The sequence below is a fragment of the Charadrius vociferus genome, unplaced genomic scaffold, assembly GCF_000708025.1.
Source record: "Charadrius vociferus isolate BGI_N301 unplaced genomic scaffold, ASM70802v2 scaffold103, whole genome shotgun sequence".
Lineage (NCBI taxonomy): Eukaryota > Metazoa > Chordata > Aves > Charadriiformes > Charadriidae > Charadrius > Charadrius vociferus.
The window spans coordinates 678,037-701,492 of record NW_009648061.1 but is presented as its reverse complement, the minus strand read 5'-3'; the positions used below and the strand labels follow the sequence as shown (position 1 = coordinate 701,492).

Here is a 23,456-nt window from a genome sequence, read left to right as displayed (position 1 = left end):
GCAGTCACATCTTTCAGCTTAACTCCACAGAAGGCTCAGGGATGGTGAAGAACATGCACAAACTTAAGAGCTCCCACAGGCTGAGAGATACACTTAAACCTTAATTTCATCTTACTTTCCCATTCATTTTCTCCTGTTGAACAGACCATTCCATGCGGATGGAGATACTCAAGGAAACTCTGCAAGTGTTATCCAGAATCTGCACAAAAAAATCCAGCTGGGAAATATGAAAACAATATTAAAAAAGCTGATAAAAGAGCATTGTTACAGCCAAAGGTAAAAACCAAAGCAAGAGACAATAATATTGATGTCAGAGAGACATCTTTCCTTATTTCAGAACTTCACAGGTTTCTGGCAGTATTTCTCCTGTGTAAAAAGGACCAAATCTCCTTTTTTTTATTGCATTTTTTTTGCTGACTAATACAATACAATCTCCACCATGTAGCAGTCCTATATACTGGATGTCAGGATAATGATCTTTTGTGCGTAGACTGTTTATATAAATGGTTATTGAAGAGTCTCTCTCTTCGCTATTGCCAAGTGGAGAGAGGAGGTGACCTCTTGAACAAAAAATTGCGATCGATCAGAACGAGACATTGATTTTTGCCATTTTCATGGGCTGCAACACAGCATGTGAATCTAAGTTTGCACATCAGACTGTAGCAATCTGTGCGCACAAATGCACAAGCTTAACTCTAACCAGAGGATCTCTAGGTCAAATCAGAAAAGGCCCCACAAAGAGCAGAGACCCCATGGCTCATCGCTTCATTTCAAATGGCCTGTGGCCACACACTAGTTCTTCTTCCTGCTTTGTTATTGCACAATGCTCAAACGAGTCTTTCAAAGCTGTCTGAAGGTCTAATTCACCCTCCAGCAAGGAAAAAGAAAAAAAATGGTCTTCCTTCCTATAGATTCATCTTGGCAAGATGAAGGGGCTTTTCAGAGAAAACACTTGCAAATGAAAACAAAAATGCTAGTGTTCTAGAGACACTGGAGAAATATATATATTAATTTAAATCTTTGGAGATCCGTTTCATTCTTGTTGTGGCTATTTAACAGACTGATATCCAGATCTTCCTAACTTCCATGCTCCTTTAATGTTTTAAGACCTCTTCTATAGAAAGGGCTTTTTTTAGGAGAAGAGCAGGAATTACGCTTTAACAGAGCGTGAAAACAGGAATCAAAAGCCAGAATAACTGAAACCTGCATCTATGCCAGGTAGCTTGTTGGATGGCACCGAACTGCTGCCAAATAGCCATGGGTCTAGAAGTCAGCACTAAGATGGCAAACGGTATTAGCAGTCGAAATCTGCTAAATGGGACTTTTGAACTACATATGCTTTTAAAAGGAAACACTGACAGACATCAAAAAGAAAAGCTGAAACTGCTTTGCACAAAATAGACTACATCTCTTCAAATAAAAGTAACAGCCTGGCTATGAATCAATAGTCTGTTTACGCAGGTTGACAATAGCTATAAAATAATTTAATTCATTCTCAACTTAAATGGGTTGTCAGTGGCCTTTCAAGTATTAAACTGCTGGAATATGTGAATAAGGCAGTTGGAGAGTGTAGCACAAGCAGTAAATTTTGTGCAGCTTGCTTTACAGTCGAAGCCCAACTCACGTAAAGAAAACACGTGCTGGTGACACACAAGCAGCTTACATTTTGAAGTCCAACTTCCTTCCCTCCTTTCAATGCCTTTGCGGGACTGGGAGCAACAGAGCTTGGAGAAAGGAGCCAAAGCTTACTTGCAAGTGAGGCACAGGCGCACGCAGAAGCATCCAGCACCATTTGCAAAAGCTCTGACTGAACGGCACTAAGCTGCTGTCGGCACTTAGGCAAACAACTGAAGAATTTTCCTTTCGACTCCACACGTTGGTCTACTTTCTGTTCTTAGCTTACAGAGTTAGCAGTGACATTCAATAAAGGTGTGAAGAAAACAACACGAAAACAAGCTTTCAAATCTGAGAAGCCATTAGCAATATATACCACCACCAATGACAAAACCTGCACAAGATGATGGATTTCTACTTTGCAGTTTTCAATATGATGTTATCATTAAGCAGGGCTTAGGTATCATTCCAAACTCATGGAAGTCAACAGGAATTGACCCTGCTGACCCTACATATATTATTTATTCTCCTAACCAACTAACCAAATGAGAATACAAATACTGGTACAGACTAGACAGAAAGAACAAGTTTTTTGATGTTCTACTAAAACTTTGACCTCCTCCACCTCCCTGTCCCTCTCACTGGAACAGCCCACTGATGACAGAGAGCGAGATCCCTACTGCAGCATATACACACAGCAGGTTACCAACAAGTACCTAACGTGCTACAAACCACAATACAAATGTATGTGTTTGTGCAGCCGTTGCATACATGATAGTGTGCTCAGTTACACAGACCTTTTTAATGGTGCTGTGTTGATCACACCACCTCAGGCCAAAATATTTGCTAAGATCTGAAAAGACGCACCTTTAAAATCCCCAGTATTTTCAGTTGTGAGGACAAAGTTCAGGCAAACACTCTTTACTGTTGTTGTTGTTGATACCATTATCAGCAGTCCCGCAAGTTCTGCAGTATGGAGGAATTCAGAAGCAAAGCTGGTTAACCAACCAATGGCATTTGTTTACTTCTCGCATCATTACAGCTATGTTATTCCTCTAACATGTATTAAAAAAAAAAGAAAACCAAACAAAAAACAATGATAATTGGCCTTTGGCAGACAATTGCTGATCTATATAACTGACCATCCTTTAGAAATAGCAATCACCAAAAATAAATTCCACTAGATTTCCAATTAAAAGCCTGCTGTGTTTATATAGATCTTTGTCTGCTGCTCTCTAGTAACAGATGTGAAATGGAAGCTGTAATTAATGCTTGGAGACAGGAACTCGCTTTGAACTACATTTTGAAAACATTATCTGATGTGTGTAAGCATAACATGCTAATTATGGAGGTAAGTAGCTATGTATAGACATTTGCCATGCATTCTTAGCAATGGCGTTCTCTGCTCTCTGCACCTCCACTGAAGGAGCTGGTGGAGAGAATTTTCCCCATTTCCCCAATAGCATAGGAAGGCATGAAAAACACCGTGATTCATCAGCACATTTTTAAAATTTCGTTACTGTAAAAGCAGAGCAATTAAATAAACAGAAGTCTCCTCACTGACCATAGAGCAGATCCTGCAAACTGGTTACGTGGGACTGCTGGAGAGCATGGGATGCTTGTGGAGAGAGGCACTGGGCAACCACAGCTGGGCTGCAGACAAGACCAGGACAAATGCAGTTCTAGGAGGTAGTGTAATAACGAAGGACTTGGTCTAAATGTACATGTACAATATTTATATATATTTTATGGTACTAATTAACGACACAATTTGCGTGTACCATTGTTTGGGTTTAAGTCAATGGCCCACACTTATTTATACCAGGGAGCGTGACAAGCCAAAGACCAAGGCTGTTGAGCTGTCCAGGATGGTGTATGGGTCCTAGATATACATTCTTTTTAGGTTCAATTTCTGCAGGGAGTGCATCCAAATTTTTCCATTTAAGAAATCAGTCATGACAGGTTTTGTCTTTGTAAGCAAACACTTTGGGGCTATTGTCTTCTACTGATCTTCCTTCATCTTTCTGCCTCCACCTACAACTTCTGTCCTTGGTAGAGGACATCTGAATGGGAGAGCTTTCAAAATGTATGAATTACGTCTGTCTGTGTGTATTAATTAACCAGGACTTTAGTGTGCCCTGCTATTTTCTCACTATGGTGCACTGAACTGCACCGGATCTGGAATGAGTTTTACTGTACTCAGGAAAAAAACGAATATGCAAAAACCTAGACAAAGAAGTCACCAAGAGCAACTGACCCAGATACTAAAGTGTCTGTGTCTGCAAACATAATTCGAAAAAACCGCAGTGGTGATTATCGATTAATACTGCACAAACATCAACTAGTCACCTCAGGGAACTCTAATGACTTCGAGGGAGATAAATTATCTAATTACTGCAAGTTTAACAAACTACAACTGAAAATGCTGCTAAAGGAAACAAACACAAACAGATTTAAAAATTGATGCATAAATAACTGAATATACCTTTTAAAAACAGATAACTGAGGCTTCAGGGTAATGAAGTGGCTAGGAGCTCTGCAAGCAACCTTGCCAGGGAAGAGACAACTTTTCCATTTCAACACCTCTTCTAAAAATCAGAGAAACATTGCTTTCTCATCCAAGTTATTCCATGTTTGTTGCTTCAGCTGAAGAGAGAAAGGAAGCCGGCCACGAAAACTGAGCTCCTAATTACCATCATCCTCCCTCTGATGTGGATGTGGCTGGTACAGCATTACATGTCTACGTGGCTGGTACAGAAGTTTTTATACATATGCATACAAACCTAACAGATGGTTATAATTATTGGTGGGCAAGCTGCAGCCCTAATTGGAAAGTGAGCAAAAATAGGTTGTGTTCCCTCTCGCCCTTTCTGGCCACCACACCCAGTTGCCAGACAACCTGGAGGACACTCTCCCCACCAGGGACCGCCGCACCCCAGCCCAGGCAGCACGCCTCGCCGGGCATGGGTATGCGTTCTCCACCTAAACAGGATGGGCACGTGTCAAGTCATCACCACTTCAAAGGGGAACGTGCCTACCTGGCACCTCAGAGCTTAATTCAAAAGGAAAACACGAATCAGATGTGCTTTGAAACTTGTGTATTGCTCGAACACAGGCAAACAAGGGTGGATCTGACACCGAAAACCTCCATATTGACCTGCGCAATGTATACTGCAGCTATTTCCAACCCGCCTCGCGCCTCAGCAAAAGCTGCTCTCTGATCCTCTGGTCTGCTCCTCTGAAATTCGTTGGCCTGCATCAGTAACTAGCCGCTGGCCACAGGGACAAGACAACCTCGGCTCATCCCAGGGCCCCAGCCCAAACACCGTAATTTCTGCGTCTTGCAGCACAATCCAGGCGGCGTGGTTCACGGCGTCACCTCCAAGGCTGAGCCAGTCTCATCCGCAACATGTACTTAACTAAAAGTAAACCAGAATCAACAGCTTTGGGAACAACCGGCCTTTGAACAGCTCGGCCGCCACAGCACTTCCCCTCTCCACATGGCGTGCCCCGTGCTGGCCTTGCTTCACAGGCAACGAAATCCCTCATTCGCCCTCACAAAAAGCTCTGTTTTCAAACATGGGCACCTTCCGCTTTTAGCACTGGTGTTTACGTCTCCATACTTTGCCACACACCAGCCCGGCATGAAAGCTAATCTGAGCATTCAAAGATGGGCATTAACCCTTGTATGCCGATGTCCAGGAGCTGGACCTCCCATATCAGGTTGTTCCTGATGGAGTAAAGTGTGGGAGGGAGTAGCAATGAAAACCCCTGCACCGTATGATCACCGCCATCCTAACTCGGCTCCTTCCCTGGACAACAAAAGCGGCAATAACCCAGACGCAAACTTTTCGATAAAAGCAGTATTAATCAAGAAACCTGAAAAAATACCAGAAAGGAGCCTGCTTTAGGTAATCAAGGAAGGGCTTGTACATCCCATGCTCCTCACATGCCAAAAAAAGAAAACATGTGCTCTTTTCTTTTACGGAAATTCAGACAAAAAATATCACAAGCCGACGTCAGACTCGACACTGATACAAAAAGATGGTTGCACATAGACACGAACAACTTTTGTCATTCACCGTCTCGCTGACAGCACAGATTCAACTTTGAGCCTCAACTCATTAAGTACAGAGCCAAGCGTCATTCACGCTATGAACAGAGTCTGTATGCTAAATCAATATTCTTCCCTCCTCAAAAAACATATTCCTCCCTCCTCAAAAAACAGCAAGAAAAATAGGAAATTCTCTGCTGACCCTTTATAGCTGCAGCTGTTGGAAGCAGCAAAGTAAGTAACTGACATATCTGACAAAACTTGGCAACCATTGCAAATATCTTCATAGTATTAATTAGGTAGTAGTGAAGAGTTTAGGAACACTGGTATGATATGTGAGACAAAGATGTTATTAAGTAAAGGAAGATTAAACTGAACTCAAACATTTGAAGATACTTACTTAAATGCTCCTTGCTAGAGAAACAGCTCCTTAAATACAGACAAACACACAAGTTAACAGTGGAAGATTTGCATCAACAACTGTCTTCCTGAGAAAGCAACTGTTTAATTTTCCTTTTAATTGTTTCTTCTGTATTTTTGAAATTATATATACCTTAAACTACAATTTAGTATATTGCACTTCATATAATTTTTTGTGTGTGTGAAGAAGAAAGCCCCAAAACTTACATCCTAATTAAGGGTACAGAGGTGCTTCCCGATCTCATTGCCACTGCCAGACTCAAGAATCACACTGATATGCTTGTAATACTACAAGCATATAACTCAAAAAATGCCAGCACACACCTTTGCCTATCTGTTCCCCCCACTCAGGATGCGGACAAGGAGGCGCACATAGCTGAAGTAAAGAGGGACCCGTTAGCTAAAAGCCAGGACACGGCAATTATACGATGGTTGATATTGGAGGATCACAAGAAGTCTTTCAATGGGACGATCAGCCCCTAAACTCGGAGCAGAGAGGGGCACACACCTTCCTGATTTACCCTAACGCACACGGGACAGATCCAGCCAAGGTGCCGAGGCGGATACAAGAGACAGTATGTCCACTACACCGATGGAGCAATTCCTGGCCAAGGGAGAGGCGTTTTTGGAGGGAAGGGAGAAGGTAAATGTACAATCTGAAAAGTTTTGATTGCTCCTGGCATGAACTCCAATGGTTTCTTACTGTCCTGTACAAGAACTAGTCTGGTCCCAAAGCAGAGGGACCAGGAATCTAATTTCTTCAGCTGCAAGTATGCCTTCAACAAAGCTAAACTTAATGCAGCTTTCAGTCCTTTGTCTTCTTTGACATCAAACATTAAAATATCGCCGAACTGTTCAACACAGTTAAGAAATTTTGGGTCAAAAAGACATGGTTCATTTTGCAATGCTAATACCTCCTCCTGCAACACATGCTCATATATCTATCAAGTTTTCATAAAATTAGTCAAGCTATTTAATCAGTTTTTCTTGGGGTTTCTGTTCCTGGAGGCCTGTCCTGTTAAAACACTGCCATCGGCACAACAGGAGTAGGGTACACCAAGAAGGTTCTTACATCAGGTCCTGGTTACATAGATAAGTCAACAGAGAGACTTTCATATGCATTTCAAAACACACCTTTTTTCCAATCACCTTTTCAATTATTTTTCAGCTGAGCCTGACTCAAAAGAGTAAGCAGTAAAATTCACAAAACTGAAGGGACAACGGGTATTCAGCAGCAACTGAAGATCTGTCATTATTAACAGCACACAAACCTGTTTGTCTGGAAACGTACACCGCACTGAGCACCAAGTAGCAGAATACTCCAAACTTGCCTTGACAAGCTAAGAAGTAAACTAGGACATGTCTCTTCAGAGCAAGGCTATTCTTTGCCTCTTCAAAAAAATCACCGCCTTTTACGCACATGCTTTTTAAGAGGGAGAAAGGCTGACATCCGTGTCTCACATCCGAGTACACGTAATTGCTCAGAAAACAAATGTTTTTTATTTTGACTCACATTAAGTATTGTATTCTAAGCTAATAACACTGGTGAAAAACTAAACTCTTACCGAGTAGCTTTTTTTTTTTCCTTCACACATGAAAGATTGTTCATATATGCCACTAATTTTTTGTTTACTGATTTTTCTGAAAGGCAAAATGGTTCATTTGTTTTAAGAAAAAACATACACAAAGACTTCCGTAAAGAGAACTACCTCAACGTTTAGGATTCTCCGTACTAGCCCCTTTAAAGGTAATGTACAAAGGCACATATTTTCCTTGTGCCTTTTTTTGCTTTATATCATAAAGAAATTTCTAAATACAGGGAATTTTTTTTAATGTTCTGTTTATGTTTAAAAATAAAGAAGCCAAGCCTAATTGATGATGTTTAGAATAAAGCATGTATACAGCCAAATCAAGGGTCTAGACAGGTGATGCAAGCAAAAATTATTTATGTTTTGTAATTATTAACTAAAAAAAAAAAAAAGCAAAAAAACACCAACAACTGAACCACTGAAAAATGAGATTTCACAACCTGTAACAGCAATTAATATTCCATAGATCTTTCTCATATTTAGTGTAGTTCCAGATTTAGGAAAGATTCATATCTAGTAAGTTCAAGATTAATGAAAATGTTTAAAAAGCAGGTAAATCTAATCACAAAAACAGAGCTGGGAAAAAGAATTCTGTGTAGACTAATTCCTAGTTTTTGAAACTGCTGAACAGCTGCCTGTTCTCACACACCCCAAACTCCGACCATCTGTATTTAAAGGCACAGGTCCTCCGGTTGACAATCACAATACCATCCCCTTTCTACTACAACAGAAAAGGGGATGCTGATCAGAACTGGATTTTGGCCTGATGGGATCTCAGATGACAGTCACACATTCAATCCCACCACATCCTCTCTGGTGACACACACAACCCATAGTGTTGGGGCAGAGAGTCTAAAGGAGAAGAGAAAAATGAGAGCCCTTTACACAACCCTGCCACTGGAAGTATAAAAGCATATGGAGCATGATGTTTTTTCCAAGGTTTCCAATGGACTGCCTGGCCAGCCCTGGGCTACCTTCTCCTTCCATCGCTGTTGGTGAGAAGTCACTCGATGAGGCACACTTCAGCTCTATGTGCATACGCAAAGAGCTGGAGAACGTTAGGAAGGGAGATACCACAGAACAGCAAAACACACGCAGCATTTATTCATTCAAAAACATCCCCTCTGGATATTTTTCTTAATTTTAGAAGAAACTTACATAGATTTTATCTTGCTGATATCGCTGGAATAAGTTGTGCATAATGGAGCCTTCATGGAGATCTATGAGTGCTGCCATGTCTTCCACGCTCTCTGCGCTTGTTTGATGCATAGGTGTTACTTTTTGGTGTGTGATCGTGCTCTGTTTATAAGTGAATACCTGAAAGAGGGGAAACAAAGAAAATATAACCATCAGAGCACACATTCAAAAACTCCTATCTGAGACCAGAGCTTTCATACCCAGTCATATTCCCTACCCAGTTTAGCAGTGTGCAGACTTGTAAAATATACCAGTCGGTCCGCCATAGCTTCTTCTAAAGCTTCTCTGCCAATAATTGAAGCCCCAAATACGTACGTGGGGGTCATATGAAACTAGCAGATACTGACAACGCACGGAGGACTGTAAGGTCTTTTCCTTTTTAAGGGCAAATGTAATCTCATTTCCCACTGGACTATTGTTAGACTTTATCAGGAGAAAAATAAACCAAGCAATAATCGTTACCAAAAATTCCGAAACCAAACAAACAAAAAAACCACTCCTCCCTTACAGTAAACTCAAATTACTTTGGGAGGAAATGTTTTACAGTTCAAAACAGTAAATGAAAATTATTGCTCTAATAGGCTGCAAGTATTTATATGTTTGATCTGAAATCCATTTAAATGTTCCCATTTGATTCTCTGGTCAGGACTGCTGTTGGGTTAGGTCACTATTCCCAATGCAAGCAGCACACTAAGTTCAGTGTGCTGCAGATATCGGAAAATGAATAGGCGAATCAATTTCTAATTAATGCAATTTTGAGACAATTTTCTGAAGCCTGTTCCAAACAGACAGTAAAAGCTCTAAAGAAATCCATAATTTAAATACTCAATCAAAAAACACTTCTACGTATCTTCTGTAAAACTATCACAAATAGCTCAGAAGATGTACACATCCCCAATCTAGTTAAACAAACTTTTATGAATACTAATGATATCACTGAAGACTATAAAACAATAGCTTTGGAATTCAGCTTTCCATTTCTTTTTAATTTTCATCTTGGCAACTCGTCCTTATAGACATATGACTGCATCCCGTAGCCAACGCTACTCAGGCAATACTAGTCCCTGCTGATGTCACTGCTTCGGTGTAATAAAGCCAAGTACAGGGTTAATGTAAATACTTTAATGATGTGAAATATTAAAAAAAAAACACAACCAAACCTTCCAACACCCTTTGAAATAACATCGATAAAGCCGATGGAAGAAGCGCAATAAGTGGCAGCCAGAGTGCTGGCGAGCACCGCGGGACTGCGGGGTGGGGATCCCGTACCACTGCCCCACGGATGGGGCAGCGCCAGGAGCCATGTCCACGTGGGAAGAGAAAACCCCTCAAAGGATTTCAGCATAAAAACAGACGTCTGCTTCTGGTAACTAAAGACTGAACAAGGACGGCTGAGGCCACTCAGGAAAATAGTGATTTCGTCTGTCTGGCTGAGATGAGTGAGAAAAAGATGCTGAAGAAGCAAGAGGCTGAACGCAGACCACTCTCAGCATCGAAGCCCTGCGCTCGGGTATGCCACCAGCTGACAGAGGAGAACTGCCTGATGAAATTAATTCATTAAAATCGTACGCCGGGTGTGCCAAATACCGGCACAGGCTGTCGCACCATTCCAGCTGTCACTCGCACCAGCACAAAGCGTACTGGGGGAAGGCTGGGGGAGGAAGGAGTTCCAGGAAACAAATTTCTAACAGGTGCCGGAAGGCAGCAGGGATGTTGATGGGACACACCAGCAAACCATCAGAAAATTCCCACAGATTCAGAGTGTCCAAAGCATAGTCCCTAACTGCGGGAAAAAGACAGACACGGAAAGGTCTGACCCGTGTTTTGTGGTAAACGACCATCAAGATGACAGGACAAGTGTTTGTACACGGCAGAGAGATGCTGGCCAGGATGGAGAAAGTAGCCACGTGGTACATGATCCAGGGGCAAGTGGTCCAGATACCTAACAGACAGAACAAATGTGAACAGTATCAATTGATAACAAAACTTTGAGACTGAAAACAGCAGTAGCAGTCCCAAGACTAACCACACAAAATGCAAGCCAGAATTAGAGGTAATTACATTCCAAAAGTAATAAACTGCAGTCCCTAGTTGGAAGAACCATGACAAAAAAACCCAAACCCAAAGGTCATACTGTAGTACAAAGAATACTGTTAAGCTGGAAGACTTGGAAATAAATGGGATTTAAGGAGAGAAAATCCTAGAAAATTAAGCAACTTAACAGAAGTCATGTGTCAGCATGGAATTAAAACAGGAAAATAAGACTCAGTAAGAGAATCAGGAACCCAGAAGTGGATGGCATATATCCTGTGGGTGCGACTCATGTGAACACGGAGAGGAAATAAAACATCATTTCTCGGAGGAGAATTTTTGTATTTGTGATTTCTGGTCTCTGGTATGTGATGCACAGCTTACTAGGGTAGGCAGAGCACTCCATACATCACTAAGCATGCTTATTAACATGAGGAATTAATAAAAATGCACTGAGAAAAACAATGTGACAGTTGACTTGCAAGTGGCAGGACCACCGAAAATGGTCTTTGCAGATCTTTGCCTCCCTGTTTGGGTGAGGAAACAGCTCTGTGAGCTGACTCGGAGATACGCCCATGTGTCGACCAGCTAGAAAACACACTGACCAGTCATAATGGCTGCCACCCAGACCAGAAGAAAGGAGAGCATGTTCTGCAACGCTGAGGAGTTACTTTTCCTTTACTTTTCATTTTTACCACAGCCACGCATCCTTCAGATTGCCTAAACCCACTGTAAAACTTGGTCAAAATCATCTAAGAAGATCAAAGTCATCAGAGAGGGCAGCAGGATCACATGTGCAGACCTCATTTCCTTTGAACGGGCTTCTAGCAGTGCTGCTGCTCAAGCCCTGCTTTGTTTTATTCTATCTTGACTCACGCCTTTACTGGGATAAGGACGTGAAAAAGCTACCTTGAACTTTATCGTTACTAATTAGAAGGTCGCGTTATGAAATATTTCAGCAGATTAAACCCTCAGGAAATAGGAACTGAGAGGCATTCTGCGGGGTCAGCATGCAGAAGAGGAAGATGAACAAGTTGGCTCCTGAACTTCAAGAGGAGCCCATTGGCAGAGTGCAGGAGCGTCCATCCTCCAGGATCTTGCCAGCATTTCTGGAAGGTCAAGTAAAACATGCAGGAAACTTGGAATAAGATTTAAGACAAGCCTAAATGAGAATTCAGCAAAAATTTCTTTCCTCTCAAGATATAAATGGTCCAAGATAACAAACATGCTGAATACATGGAAAACTATAAATTAATCCCTAAAGAGACAGCACACAAAATAAGAACTCTCAAAGTTATTATGGAAGTGAAAATTAGAGGTTGAGATAAGAAGGAGCAATGCAAAGAACAACAACAAAAACAACAAGCTCAAGAAAGACAAGATGATACAGTGAAGAACATAGCTAAACAACAATAAAGAGCATTTCACTGGGAAAGGAGAACACCACTTCAAAACCACTCAACTGTCCCCACCATGGCTTACTCGTGGGGTGATGAACACACCAAAAAGGGACCCAAATGAAGAAGCAATCTGAAAAGCCAAGGGACCGATGCGACCACGGTCCCTGGGTAACATGATAAAAAGCTGTAAGAGGCACTCAAGTTTGAAAATAACATAGGAAGGAACTATCGGATGCCCAGATATTAAGATCTTGCTGAAAGGAAAACCCACACTCGAGGGCTGGAAGAGTGCTGTTTTGTGTGTCTTGAAGAAGAAAGAAAATATGACTGAAAAAAAAAGTAATCACATGCTGCTGAGCCAGATTTCTTTCTCTAGTAAAAAAGGAAAGATTGAAGAGACAGGTGAGTAAGGACAGGAATATTTGAATGAACATTAAAGACAGGGTGACATGCAGAAAGTGTAAAAACACACCATACTGGTCTGGTTGTGGCAGCCTGTTTCAAGGCTTTGTTGACGTGACCCCATGTGCTGATTCATGTCTGTTCAGAGATCAACAGGATTATGAGCCCAATTCTATTATCTCCAGAACTGGGTAAAATTCATCAGCCTATCTGTGACAGGGACATACCCAGAGCAGTGCCAAGGTCTGCCTGCTCAACCATCGTGATATCCACATCACTTGCCATCTGCCTTAGGACACAACATCAAGTCCCAGATACTGACAGTGAGAACTACACTCGTAATTGCCAAAAGTACTATCCAGGTGAGAAAGAAGGAAAGGTAGAGAAAATGAATTCATCATCTCACAGAGAGAACATTAGCCTTAGACATGGGACGAAGGAAAAAGAAGCTGGAGGGAAGTCCTCAGCAGCACATCAACTTCTCCAGGATGTGAGCACGACTGCATTGCACAGACGGGACAGACTTCCGTGTCACCCTCTGAAACACCATCCAGATCCCCAAATGCTGCTGCAGGAAGCGCCGTCTCTTTGCAGAAGACGCCAGTCGGACACTCTCTAATGCACTGTAGAAGCCAGAGAACTTACACAAGGACGCACTGAGATTAGAGGCAAGACTGAAGATGAACATGAGGTAAATGGGGGTTTGGCAGTTGATGTTTCATGAAGGGGTTTGTGAAGAAATGGTGGAGCAATGTAAATAAATAAATAAGTAAATCATTTCTTACGGGACTCTGTCTGGAAAGCCAACAACTCCTAAACCACATCCCAAGGCAAAGACATAAACTGAAAATGATGGCTTTAGCAACTAAATAGATCATTCCTCCCTATTCGTAGATACCATAGCTATTCATAAATGCTGCTGCATGAACAGTGCAATATTGTACTCCACAATGTGCAAGAATTTATTAGATGAGGCTGTATCTTTATCTTTGATTCAGAACAGCATTTCTTGTGTTCCATGCAATTTGGAATAACTAGTATTGTACATGAATATATATACTCTTTTAAATTTACTAGTGAGCAAGTGAAGAAAACAATTCACTAACAAATCAGGAGTTTGAGGCATATGACTGCAATTAAATTAATTTCACTGATGCTTTTTAAAGAGCATGAAAACCACCAGCATGAAGACCTTAATATTCCCCACTTCTTTATGTTGAAAATGACATTTTTATCCTGCGTGATTAATCTGGCATGAGAAAAAATAAGAATTCTTTCAAGTATTGCATTTAAGGGGAATATCACAAAACAATGTCTAATTAATTTTCTACACTGACAAATTACCCCTGGGTTCAAGATCTATGGAAATTTTACTTTAACAAAAGATTTAATTTGTAATACAATTTATTAACACCAGGAAAGAATGTCATAGTGTGCCGTCAACGACAGGAGCACACATGCTTTGTCTCTCAGTGTGTCATTTTGTGACATGATGCCAAGTGACAAAAATCCCTGTTTGAATAAGGTCATTAAATGGTATCAAGGGATTTCACAACAGCTGAGTCAAGTGAGTTTAGGAGAATGCTGAATTAAGTGCTTAGGTAAAGCACATCAAGAAGCCCTGCACAATCCCCTTTTCTTACAAAAGCTACAAATCACAGTTCAGCTTTCCAGTCTGCACCGAGCCAACACAACCAAATTTCTCAGGGTGTTCTTCACAAGCAGCTGGGTTTTTGTTCGGATGCTGATGATCAATATTGGATGGGAGGAAAGCAGAAGGTCCTCTAAGTTTCCTAATCAACAATTTGGTATTTGGCTGATGACTGAATCTTCATCATTTTAGCAAGATTTCCATGCAATTTTTATTTAAGGGCAGAAATAGGTTTGTCTGCATCTCGGAAGCTCTGACCGAGCTAGAACATTAATGAATCTGCTCTCTGAAAACGTGCAGGATCAGCTACTAAAAAGTTTACATATTGTGAGCATTTTAGAACAGCCCCTTCTGTACAGTGACCTGAACCCTCTTGGGCCTCTCCCAAGCACAATTCCCAGTCAGTGTAGGCTCGGGTCTCTTTCTTTAATTCAAAGACTGAGATTTGGATTGGAGCAAAGGGTGTGACAGGCATTAGCTCCCCACTGCTGCTGCTTCTGGACGGGGAAGGGATGCCTGTCCACAGCCTCCAGCCTGGACCATCCCTCGCAGCCATCACCCACCACACCGGCAAAAGCCGTTTTGGCCAGTCACATGCCATCAGCTTCACCGCTGATAACACACGCCAGACGCGGTGGAGTCTGATCAATGCCAAGTACTGCACGCTGCAGCGTTGGGGAACGGCCACCCAGCTTGGCACATCCCCATCGCTGGTGGTGGTACGATAAATAAAGAGGGGTTTTTTTTGGTAAGGGTAACAGAAAAGGAGCAACCAACCCCCCTCCACTCCCCTTTTCTACATAAGAAAAGTTTTTATGAGCCCTAGGTGTACTCTACAAACTGCAAGGTATTACAGAAGATAATACTGATATTCATACATGGAAAAAGGAAATATCAAAGTCTTGTCGTGCACTCGCTTTAAATTAAGTTGCTCGAATCCATATAACCAGAGGGATAATGTAAAATATCGTAGTTTAAACATAAAATTCAGTAAGACAGGGAAGGAGAAAGCAAAGAGGTATCGTACAGATGTCATCTGGGAGATGGGTTTACTAACAGCAGAAGATACAACCAACCAACCACATATTTTTCAATAACACCTATAATATTGGCAAACCAACTACCACAGCATCTGGCCAGCCCACAGACACCAGAAAGCAAAGCTAGTCATGACCCAAAACCTGAAGCCATCAGCCTTCCTGTCGCTGCCCCAAAGGCTGCTCTACATGAGTTTTTCCACAGGGTTAATCCCAACTGCTACAGTGATGCCCACGAAAATCCACACAGCTTGACAGCGACTCCAGAGGATTTGGCTCGTATATTCAAGACATCAGTGCCCTCAGTTTTCTAAGGCATCTTTTTGCTTATGGTCACTGACCCCACAGCGGAGAGATGAGCACAGCCCAGCAAAACACACAGGACTGTGCAGAGAAACATCCACTTAAAAATATAATTTATTTTTTTCATTCTCTGCTGTTGGTCTGAACTGAGGATCATCATTTGTGTTTCCCTCGTGTTTAGAAGTTAAAAGAATGCAATAAATCTTACAAAATGTCTTTATACATGAGTCCAAGCAGAAAAAAAGAGGCCTTGGGCTCACATTACAAGCTGTGGAATGCAGCGTTCCAGGGAGAAAAATAAATCACAACAGGCCCAAGGACCCAGAGATTAAAAACAAAAACAAAAATCTTGTAAGTTTACTCTTTTTTCCTGGAGATCTCTACTGTCTAAGTAGATACTTAAAATATAGGACAAGGAGAGTCTCTTATAAATCAAAAGCAATTTAAGACCAAATGTAAAGCAGATTAACTACTGACATTTTAAATTCTACAGTTAATCATGACAAGACCGTGACCTAGGTAATGTTTTTGTCTGATAATTTACTATTTCTCTGTAACAGCTAACGTTAGACATCCATTCCACTGTCCCAAAACCAACTTTCAGGCAACAAGATGTACCAGGGCCCAAGGTTTGCTTTGATACAGTATATATTAACTAATAAATTACCACCTGCTTTGTAAAATTCCTCCTCATTTACCCTGGGAATCACCCCACACCCCAACCTCCCTTCCCAGTTTGATGTTAATCTTGACCTCTAATGCAAAATGCCTAAAAGTCCACTTTGTGCGTTATTGTACCTACACAAACCATAAATCGTGTATAATCCTGTATCCTTACCTCTACCCTTTATACTTCTATCCTCTGTCCTCTAATCCTTGGCCCCTGCTCACTTTGGTTCCAGCCATTTTCACTCTTCGTTCTTGCTCCTATCAATCAAAGTTCTTCCAAACTCTTCCCGTCAGTCCCCCTTTCATAACACCTCTCAGACTTGCTGGGGCCCGGAACATCTAAGTCAGGAGCTGCTTCCAGGTTCAAGTGCTGGAAGCCTGTCCCAGCAGCTTCCCCCACCCTCTCCCCAACCTCCAGCGGTGACACCACCAGCAATGGCTTGCAGCACCTCCTCTCAACGGCTTTCCTACTACAGCTTTTGGGTTGTCTCACCCACACAGAATATCCCTTGTTGCTCCTGAGCTCTGCAGCGTGGGGAAGCATGCTGCCAGGATGGCAACTCTGGTCATCGCCACAGAAGAGCTCAGCAAACCCACTAAATCACGCCTCTTTGTTCTTTCCCTGCGCGTTGACCACTGTCAATAAGCTTGTCTGATCAAGACTTCCCACCTAATGCCTGTTCCACAAGATGTATTTCAAGGCAGTTTATTCCACACACCGATCTGTTTCCATTCACAGACAAGTTCTATCATCAAGTACGAACAAGCTTCCAATTACAGGTTCAGCGCTTATGACCCTTCAATTGGGCTTGTCTACACAGACAATAAGGAAATTTAATTCAAATTAAACACATCAATTTTACCTAGATTATACTGTAGTAAGCCTCTAGGCAGTCTATGCTAATTCTTACATGAAAAAAAAATATGTGTTTTTTATTTCACTTTCTTTGCAAGTTCAATAAACTTGCATAACCTATTTATACAGCACCTGAAGACACCGCAAAGCTTGATTTTTAAGAAGCCCACCTACAAATACCATGACCATGGCACTGCAGAAAATGTGAAACATTCTTGGCACGTCACCAGCACTTGCTTCACCACGGAAAAGTGCTCCTTTCTCTTCCTGAACCAAGAAGTTGAGGGATTGCAGCTGCCCAGGCTTTCCCAGAACGCTGGACCAAGTGAAGTAGTCCAAGGGCAGGATGCAGGAGATGTACCACAAGATGGCCCTTAGCTGGGCAACAGCAGGGTCTCAGCTAGAAGCCAGCTTTGACCACGCAGCAAACCAGGAGAGAGGCCTCCGACCTGCAGGGCACTGCAAGGTGAGGCAGACAGCAGATCCCAGCACACAGCAGAGGAATGGAGGAAGGTCTGGGCGCATGATCCCCACGGGTTCAATCCTCCATCTGGGTCAGGACACCCCACACCAAAGGAACCCCCCCAAGCCAGTGTTACTGTAAGCGGCACCCTGTAAACAGATGTAGTGACAATACTCCTTTTGCTTTCAATGTGTATCGCCTTAACTATCTCCAGGGACAGAGGGGTGAAAATTGATGGTTTCCTCTTCTCAGAAGGAAGACCAAAACACTAAAAAAACCACAACAAAAAATCCCTCACCCTTTATCTGTCATTTTCCACACAATGTAAAGTGCATCTATGGAAGAGGCCAGGCACTGAAAGCATTAGCTTGACTGTCAACATCAGTTACAGCTCAAGTGAAACTCTCAGTTTCAAATTCATATTTATTCAATGATTCATATGAGATAAACAATGACTATTTGCAACTGAATGAACAAGACCGAATTTGAATAAAATGCCCCACTAACAAGAACTGGAACAACTCTGTTCAATAAGCAGCCTACGAATTATACCAGTTTTTTTAAGGCACAAGGCAATTAATCTCAGTAAGTCTTTTTTTCTGAAAAAGAAGGAAAAAAAAAAAAAAGAAAGAAAAAAAAAAACAACCCGCAGGCAGCTGACTGGACTGCCTCCGAGTCTAGAATAGGAGCAGCCTGTGTGGAACGTCGCAGTAATGAAACCAGAGGCCACACTTACACGGGAGCTGGAGCTCTGAGGGGCCATCCCTGCAAAGCAAGCCTTGTCCCAGCCAAAGGGTGGCTGGAGAGGGCGATACTCTGATAAGGCCCTCCGGGATGCCAAACAAAACTTCGCCATTGCAAGCCTTTTGGCCTCCCTCCCTCTACCTTCCTCTCAGCCCAACACTTCATATGAACAGACCCTGCCCAGGCAGCCACCATGACCTGCAGGTGTCGATGGTGCCCAAACCCTACAGGGACCATCCCTGTCCCCCCTGTCACCAGCCCGGAGGGATGCCCAAGGGAATCAGGGGGCTGCCCGGAAAACTGCCTCCAGGCACAGCTGCTTGGGGTAAAGCTCTTGTCAGGAAAGTCTGTACCAATTATCACCACTGTATTATTACGAAGCCCAAGGAGGCTCTTCCACAGCACTACCCATGAAGGTTGAAAGTTGAAAGGTCCTTGCTGCGTCCTGGCTCCAGCTGGTCCCCCCGACAAAGGGGGATCACAGCTCCCTCAGCAGAGGCAGCTGGGAGGAAAGAAAAAGAAAACAGAGCTAGAAAGTTTGGCTTTTTTTTACACCAAAATGGATGGTCTTGCTGGGAAACTTCATAGAATCATAGGTTGAGGTCAGAAGGGACCTTGAAGATCATCTAGCTCCAACCCCCCTGCCACAGGCAGGGACACGTTGTACCAGACCGGGTTGCTCAAAGCCCCATCCAGCCTGGCCTTGAACACTTCCAGGGATGGGGCATCCACAACTTCCCTGGGCAACCTGTTTCAGTGCCTTATCACCCTCGCAGTAAAGAATTTCTTCCTGATATCCAACCTAAATCTACCCTCTTCCAGTTTGAAGGCATAAGCCCTCACCCTATCACCACACTACCTGATAAAGAGTCCCCTTCCCATCGTTCCTGTAGGCCCCCTTTAGGTACTGGAAGGCTACTGTAAGGTCTCCCCAGAGCCTTCTCTTCTCCACCTGAACAACCCCAACTCTCTCAGTCTGTCCTTATAGGAGAGGTGTTCCAGCCCTTCAACAAGCTGACACAGCCTAGGGCTTTGGTTTCCCTCACTCCTCCCTCGGCTCCAGCCAGCCACAGGAGAAGCTGCAGGTTTGTATCTCACTCGCTGTAAAGCAAGAAAATGATACCGGCAGGCATCATTCATGAATCCAGTCCTGAAGGCAAAAACACCCAATGCATTTAATGTTTCTAAAGCCATTCGTGAATTAAAAGACGTGACAACTTGCACGTGCATAGAGGAATTTCACACACACGTAATCTCAGCTTTCAGATCTCCTGACAACATTTAACTACAAAACTCTCATAAATTAAGTGTTTCCATTTTATTTTAGTTTCTCCAAATCTTGGTTTGGTTTCTCCTAGTGTAAATACTGCACACCCCAAAGCAACAATATTCGTTTGTACTCAAATAACTTTTTTAATCAAACAACTTTTTGTTCACAACAGCAGTGTGTCTGCTTCAGTAGGACATTCCTGCCTTCGTTTAAAGAACAGCTTTTAGATTTTTCTGTACTGACAAGTTTCCGGAGAAGCAGAATAGTCAGGAGATTCAGAATAGGCAAGAGGTTAACATGAGAGTGAACTGGCAGAACTCCGAAATTATCTTTCAGTGACTACTTTCCAAGATAATTTTGTTGCAACTCTGGTGAAATTTAGATAGGCAGTCTGGCTTGCTTAAAAAACAAAACAAAACAAAACCCCAAAAATACCTTTGAGTTTTCTTTGCTTTTATGTTACAAAAATCTGAGTATGAGAAATCCTAAAAGTGGAAATCTGAATTGAAGCATGACACTCATTTTAACAGACAACACAAGCCAGAGTCCCCTTATACTTTTTTTATAAACTAACTTTTAATTTTTTTCTATAATATCACAACATAGCATTTCTACAGTATTACTAATTGCCTTGTAAAGACAAGCCAAACCCCTCCCGTGACTGGCAACCTGCACACTGCGCTCCTACCCACACCCCTGCCACTACTCACTATTGCTCTAACACGAAAAGAAATGAAGAACGCCAGGCACCAGTATAGGTTAGGGGTGGACCTGCTGGGAAGTAGCTCTGAGGAGAAGGATTTGGGGGTCCTGGTAGATAGTAAATTGTCAATGAGCCAGCAGTGTGCCCTTGCTGCCAAAAAGGCCAATGGAATCCTGGGCTGCATAGGGAAGAGTGTGTCCAGTAGGTTGAGGGAGGTCATTCTCCGCCTCTACTCGGCACTGGTGAGGCCACAACTGGAATACTGTGTCCAGTTTTGGGCTCTCCAGTTCAAGAGGGACAGGGAACTGCTGGAGCAAGTCCGGCGAAGGGCAACCAAGATGATTGAGGGATTGGAGCATCTCCCTTACGAGGAAAGGCTGAGAGAGCTGGGACTCTCTAGTCTGGAGAAGAGAAGGCTGAGGGGAGACCTTATTACTACTTACAAATATCTAAAGGGTGGGTTGAAGGAGGATGGAGCCACACTCTTCCCGGTGGTTCCCAGTGACAGGACGAGGGGCAATGGGTGCAAGTTGGAACATAGGAAGTTCCGTTCCAACACACGGAAAAACTTCTTTACAGCTAGGGTGACAGAGCACTGGCACAGGCTGCCCAGGGAGGTTGTGGAGTCTCCTTCTCTGGACATTTTCAAGACCCGCCTGGATGCAGTCCTGAGTAATGTGCTCAATCCTGCTTTAGCAGGGGAGTTGGACTAGATGATCTCTAGAGGTCCCTTCCAACTCTGAAAATTCTGTGATTCTGTGAAAATGGAAACTGGATTATCAGTGGCAAACAGCCTGGTTTGAACATCACTCCCTCACTCATGCTGTCCTAGAGATTGACTGAAGCAGTCCTTTAATGAGATAGCTGTCTATTCAGCTCCCCTTCCCCAAAAATTGTAGGTGTAGAATGGTAACTTAGGCAGGGGATGGGAGGTAGAAAGGGGAGAAATTCAAGCCCTGAATACAGTAAGCTCCTAAAGACGTCCATCTATGAAAACAAGTATGTACATCATGACACATAACACACAACGGTAAAAGTTAAACACACAATTATAGGTAGGTGAACATGAAACATCGGGCATTTTCCCCAAACTTAAGCATACAGTACAGTTTCTATGGTAGACTTGTTTGCAAGGCTATGCTATTTCAAAGTTAACTTTTATCATGTGTGCTAATCTCAAAACAATTCATCAGCTTCTCAGGAAAGGGCTACCTGAAGAGAACACCGCACGGCCACTCCCTTCGTCGCTACAGCCATTAATTCAGTTAAACAGCAATCGGGATTTTTTCCACCTCTGACTGAAGATAACTGGAAGATTCCCTTAGACAACAGCAGGAAGGGGTGACCCCTTCTTCCCCTGCTTACCTAACATGCCTGCTTCTGACACGCAGAGGTAATTGTAGGGTAGGCAGTGACAGACCAGCCCTCAGCAGATCTCCAAGTCCACCCCTCAACCTACCCAAGTTACTGATGGGTCCCACATCAGCATTGTTTCCCCCACCCAAGCATGCACCCCAAATATCAACAAAAATTTTTTGCTAACATGTAAGTACTGTTGAATAAAAAAAAGGAAAAAAAAAAATAGGTGCAGGTAATTTATTCACACTCAGAATTAGCCAGTGCCAGTCGTGTGGCACCTGAAACCTGTATAAGCATTGGCAAGAAGAGCACAGTCTAAGGACAGAAGATGCTTTAGCCGTTTTTCATAGTCTAGGCTGGAGTCAAATCTCAGCTGGCTCCACACAGTGCCCGTACAGTTTCCTCCAACCAAAGCGTGTGAACCAGGACCCTGGTACACGCAGTCCAGAGACATGGGAGAGTCCATGTGTGGAACCAGCCTGGGTCTAGGAGGGGATCAATCGTTGACTCGGCTTCACCACCCATCTCCCCGTACCCAGCAGTAAAGCTTACCACAGCCTGTGGCAGCACCAAAACGGGACAAGGTGGCCATGACAGAAGAAGGCTTCGTGCAGCATGCTGCCGGAAGGATTTACCGGCTTTACCACAGCACAGCAGAGATGAAGAGAAGCAGCTCAGCTTCAGCTCTGCACCCCAGTGAGCCAGTCTTCCCGGAGACTGGGACACTGAACATCAACACTCCAGTCTGTCTCTGTGGTGCAGCAGGGCTACGCTGCTCTTGCCAGCATGTCCTGCATGAACTCAGGATGCCTCGCACTCCTGTTTCTCCCAGAAGATGAGGAGTTGGCTGCAAACCAGATTTTCAGCTTCGGTCTAGAAATAAAATGAAATAAAAAAAATAGACAGCCCAGGTTCCATATGCTGGAGAGGAACCTGCCAGTGTATGATTTACTGCAGGGATGGCTGCCCAAGTCTGCAAGTCCTCTGAAACAATAATTCTGCAATAATCACTGCTCTGGCATGCCCTGCCACCAGGACCCTGACAAAGGACTCTGTGTCTGCAGAGGGAAGGAGCAAGGGACACTGCCTCCCCGCCAGCAGACAACCACGGGCCACTGCGCCCACTGTGTGGGAAGCATCCACCAGTCCTAGGCAGACAGGGGGCAGTAGGCTCCAGCAGATGATCATCGGCAGCTCCTAGGAGAAGCACTGCTGGGCAGTTAATAGAATCATAGAATGGTTTAGGTTGGAAGGGACCTTGAAGATAGTCTACTTCCAACCCCCCTGCCATCGGCAGGGACACCTTCCACCAGACCAGGTTGCTCAAAGCCCCATCTAGCCTGGCCTTGAACACTTCCAGGGATGGAGCCTCCACAACTTCCCTGGGCAACCCATTCCAGTGCCTGACCACACTCACAGTCAAAAATTTCTCCCTAATATCTGATCTAAATCTGCCTTCTTCCAGTTTGAAGCCATTACCCCTCATCCTATCACTACGTGCCCTTGTAAAATGTCCCTCCCCAGCTTTCTTGTAGGCACACTACACACGTCAGTCTGTTGCAGCAGGGCCTTGTTTCACTCTCTTTGACCCTGAGGTCCTCCCAAAAAGCCACCAGGGCACTTTGCTAGCTGTGGCATAAAGCAAAGGTTTAAAGCTTCAAGGCACTCAGGGCTCCCACATTTGTACGATGTTC

The 23,456-nt window shown here is 43.3% G+C and overlaps 1 protein-coding gene across 1 annotated transcript in view; it reads right to left on the bottom strand.

Annotated features, from left to right (window-relative positions):
* Positions 1 to 23,456, bottom strand: part of MYO10 (myosin X) — a 136,260-nt gene that overhangs the window by 86,856 nt on the left and 25,948 nt on the right. The window contains exon 2 of the mRNA XM_009883736.1: positions 8,836 to 8,994. Coding sequence (XP_009882038.1) covers positions 8,836 to 8,946 — 111 coding nt within the window. The 5' untranslated portion in view covers positions 8,947 to 8,994. The remainder of the gene's footprint in view (positions 1 to 8,835; positions 8,995 to 23,456) is intronic.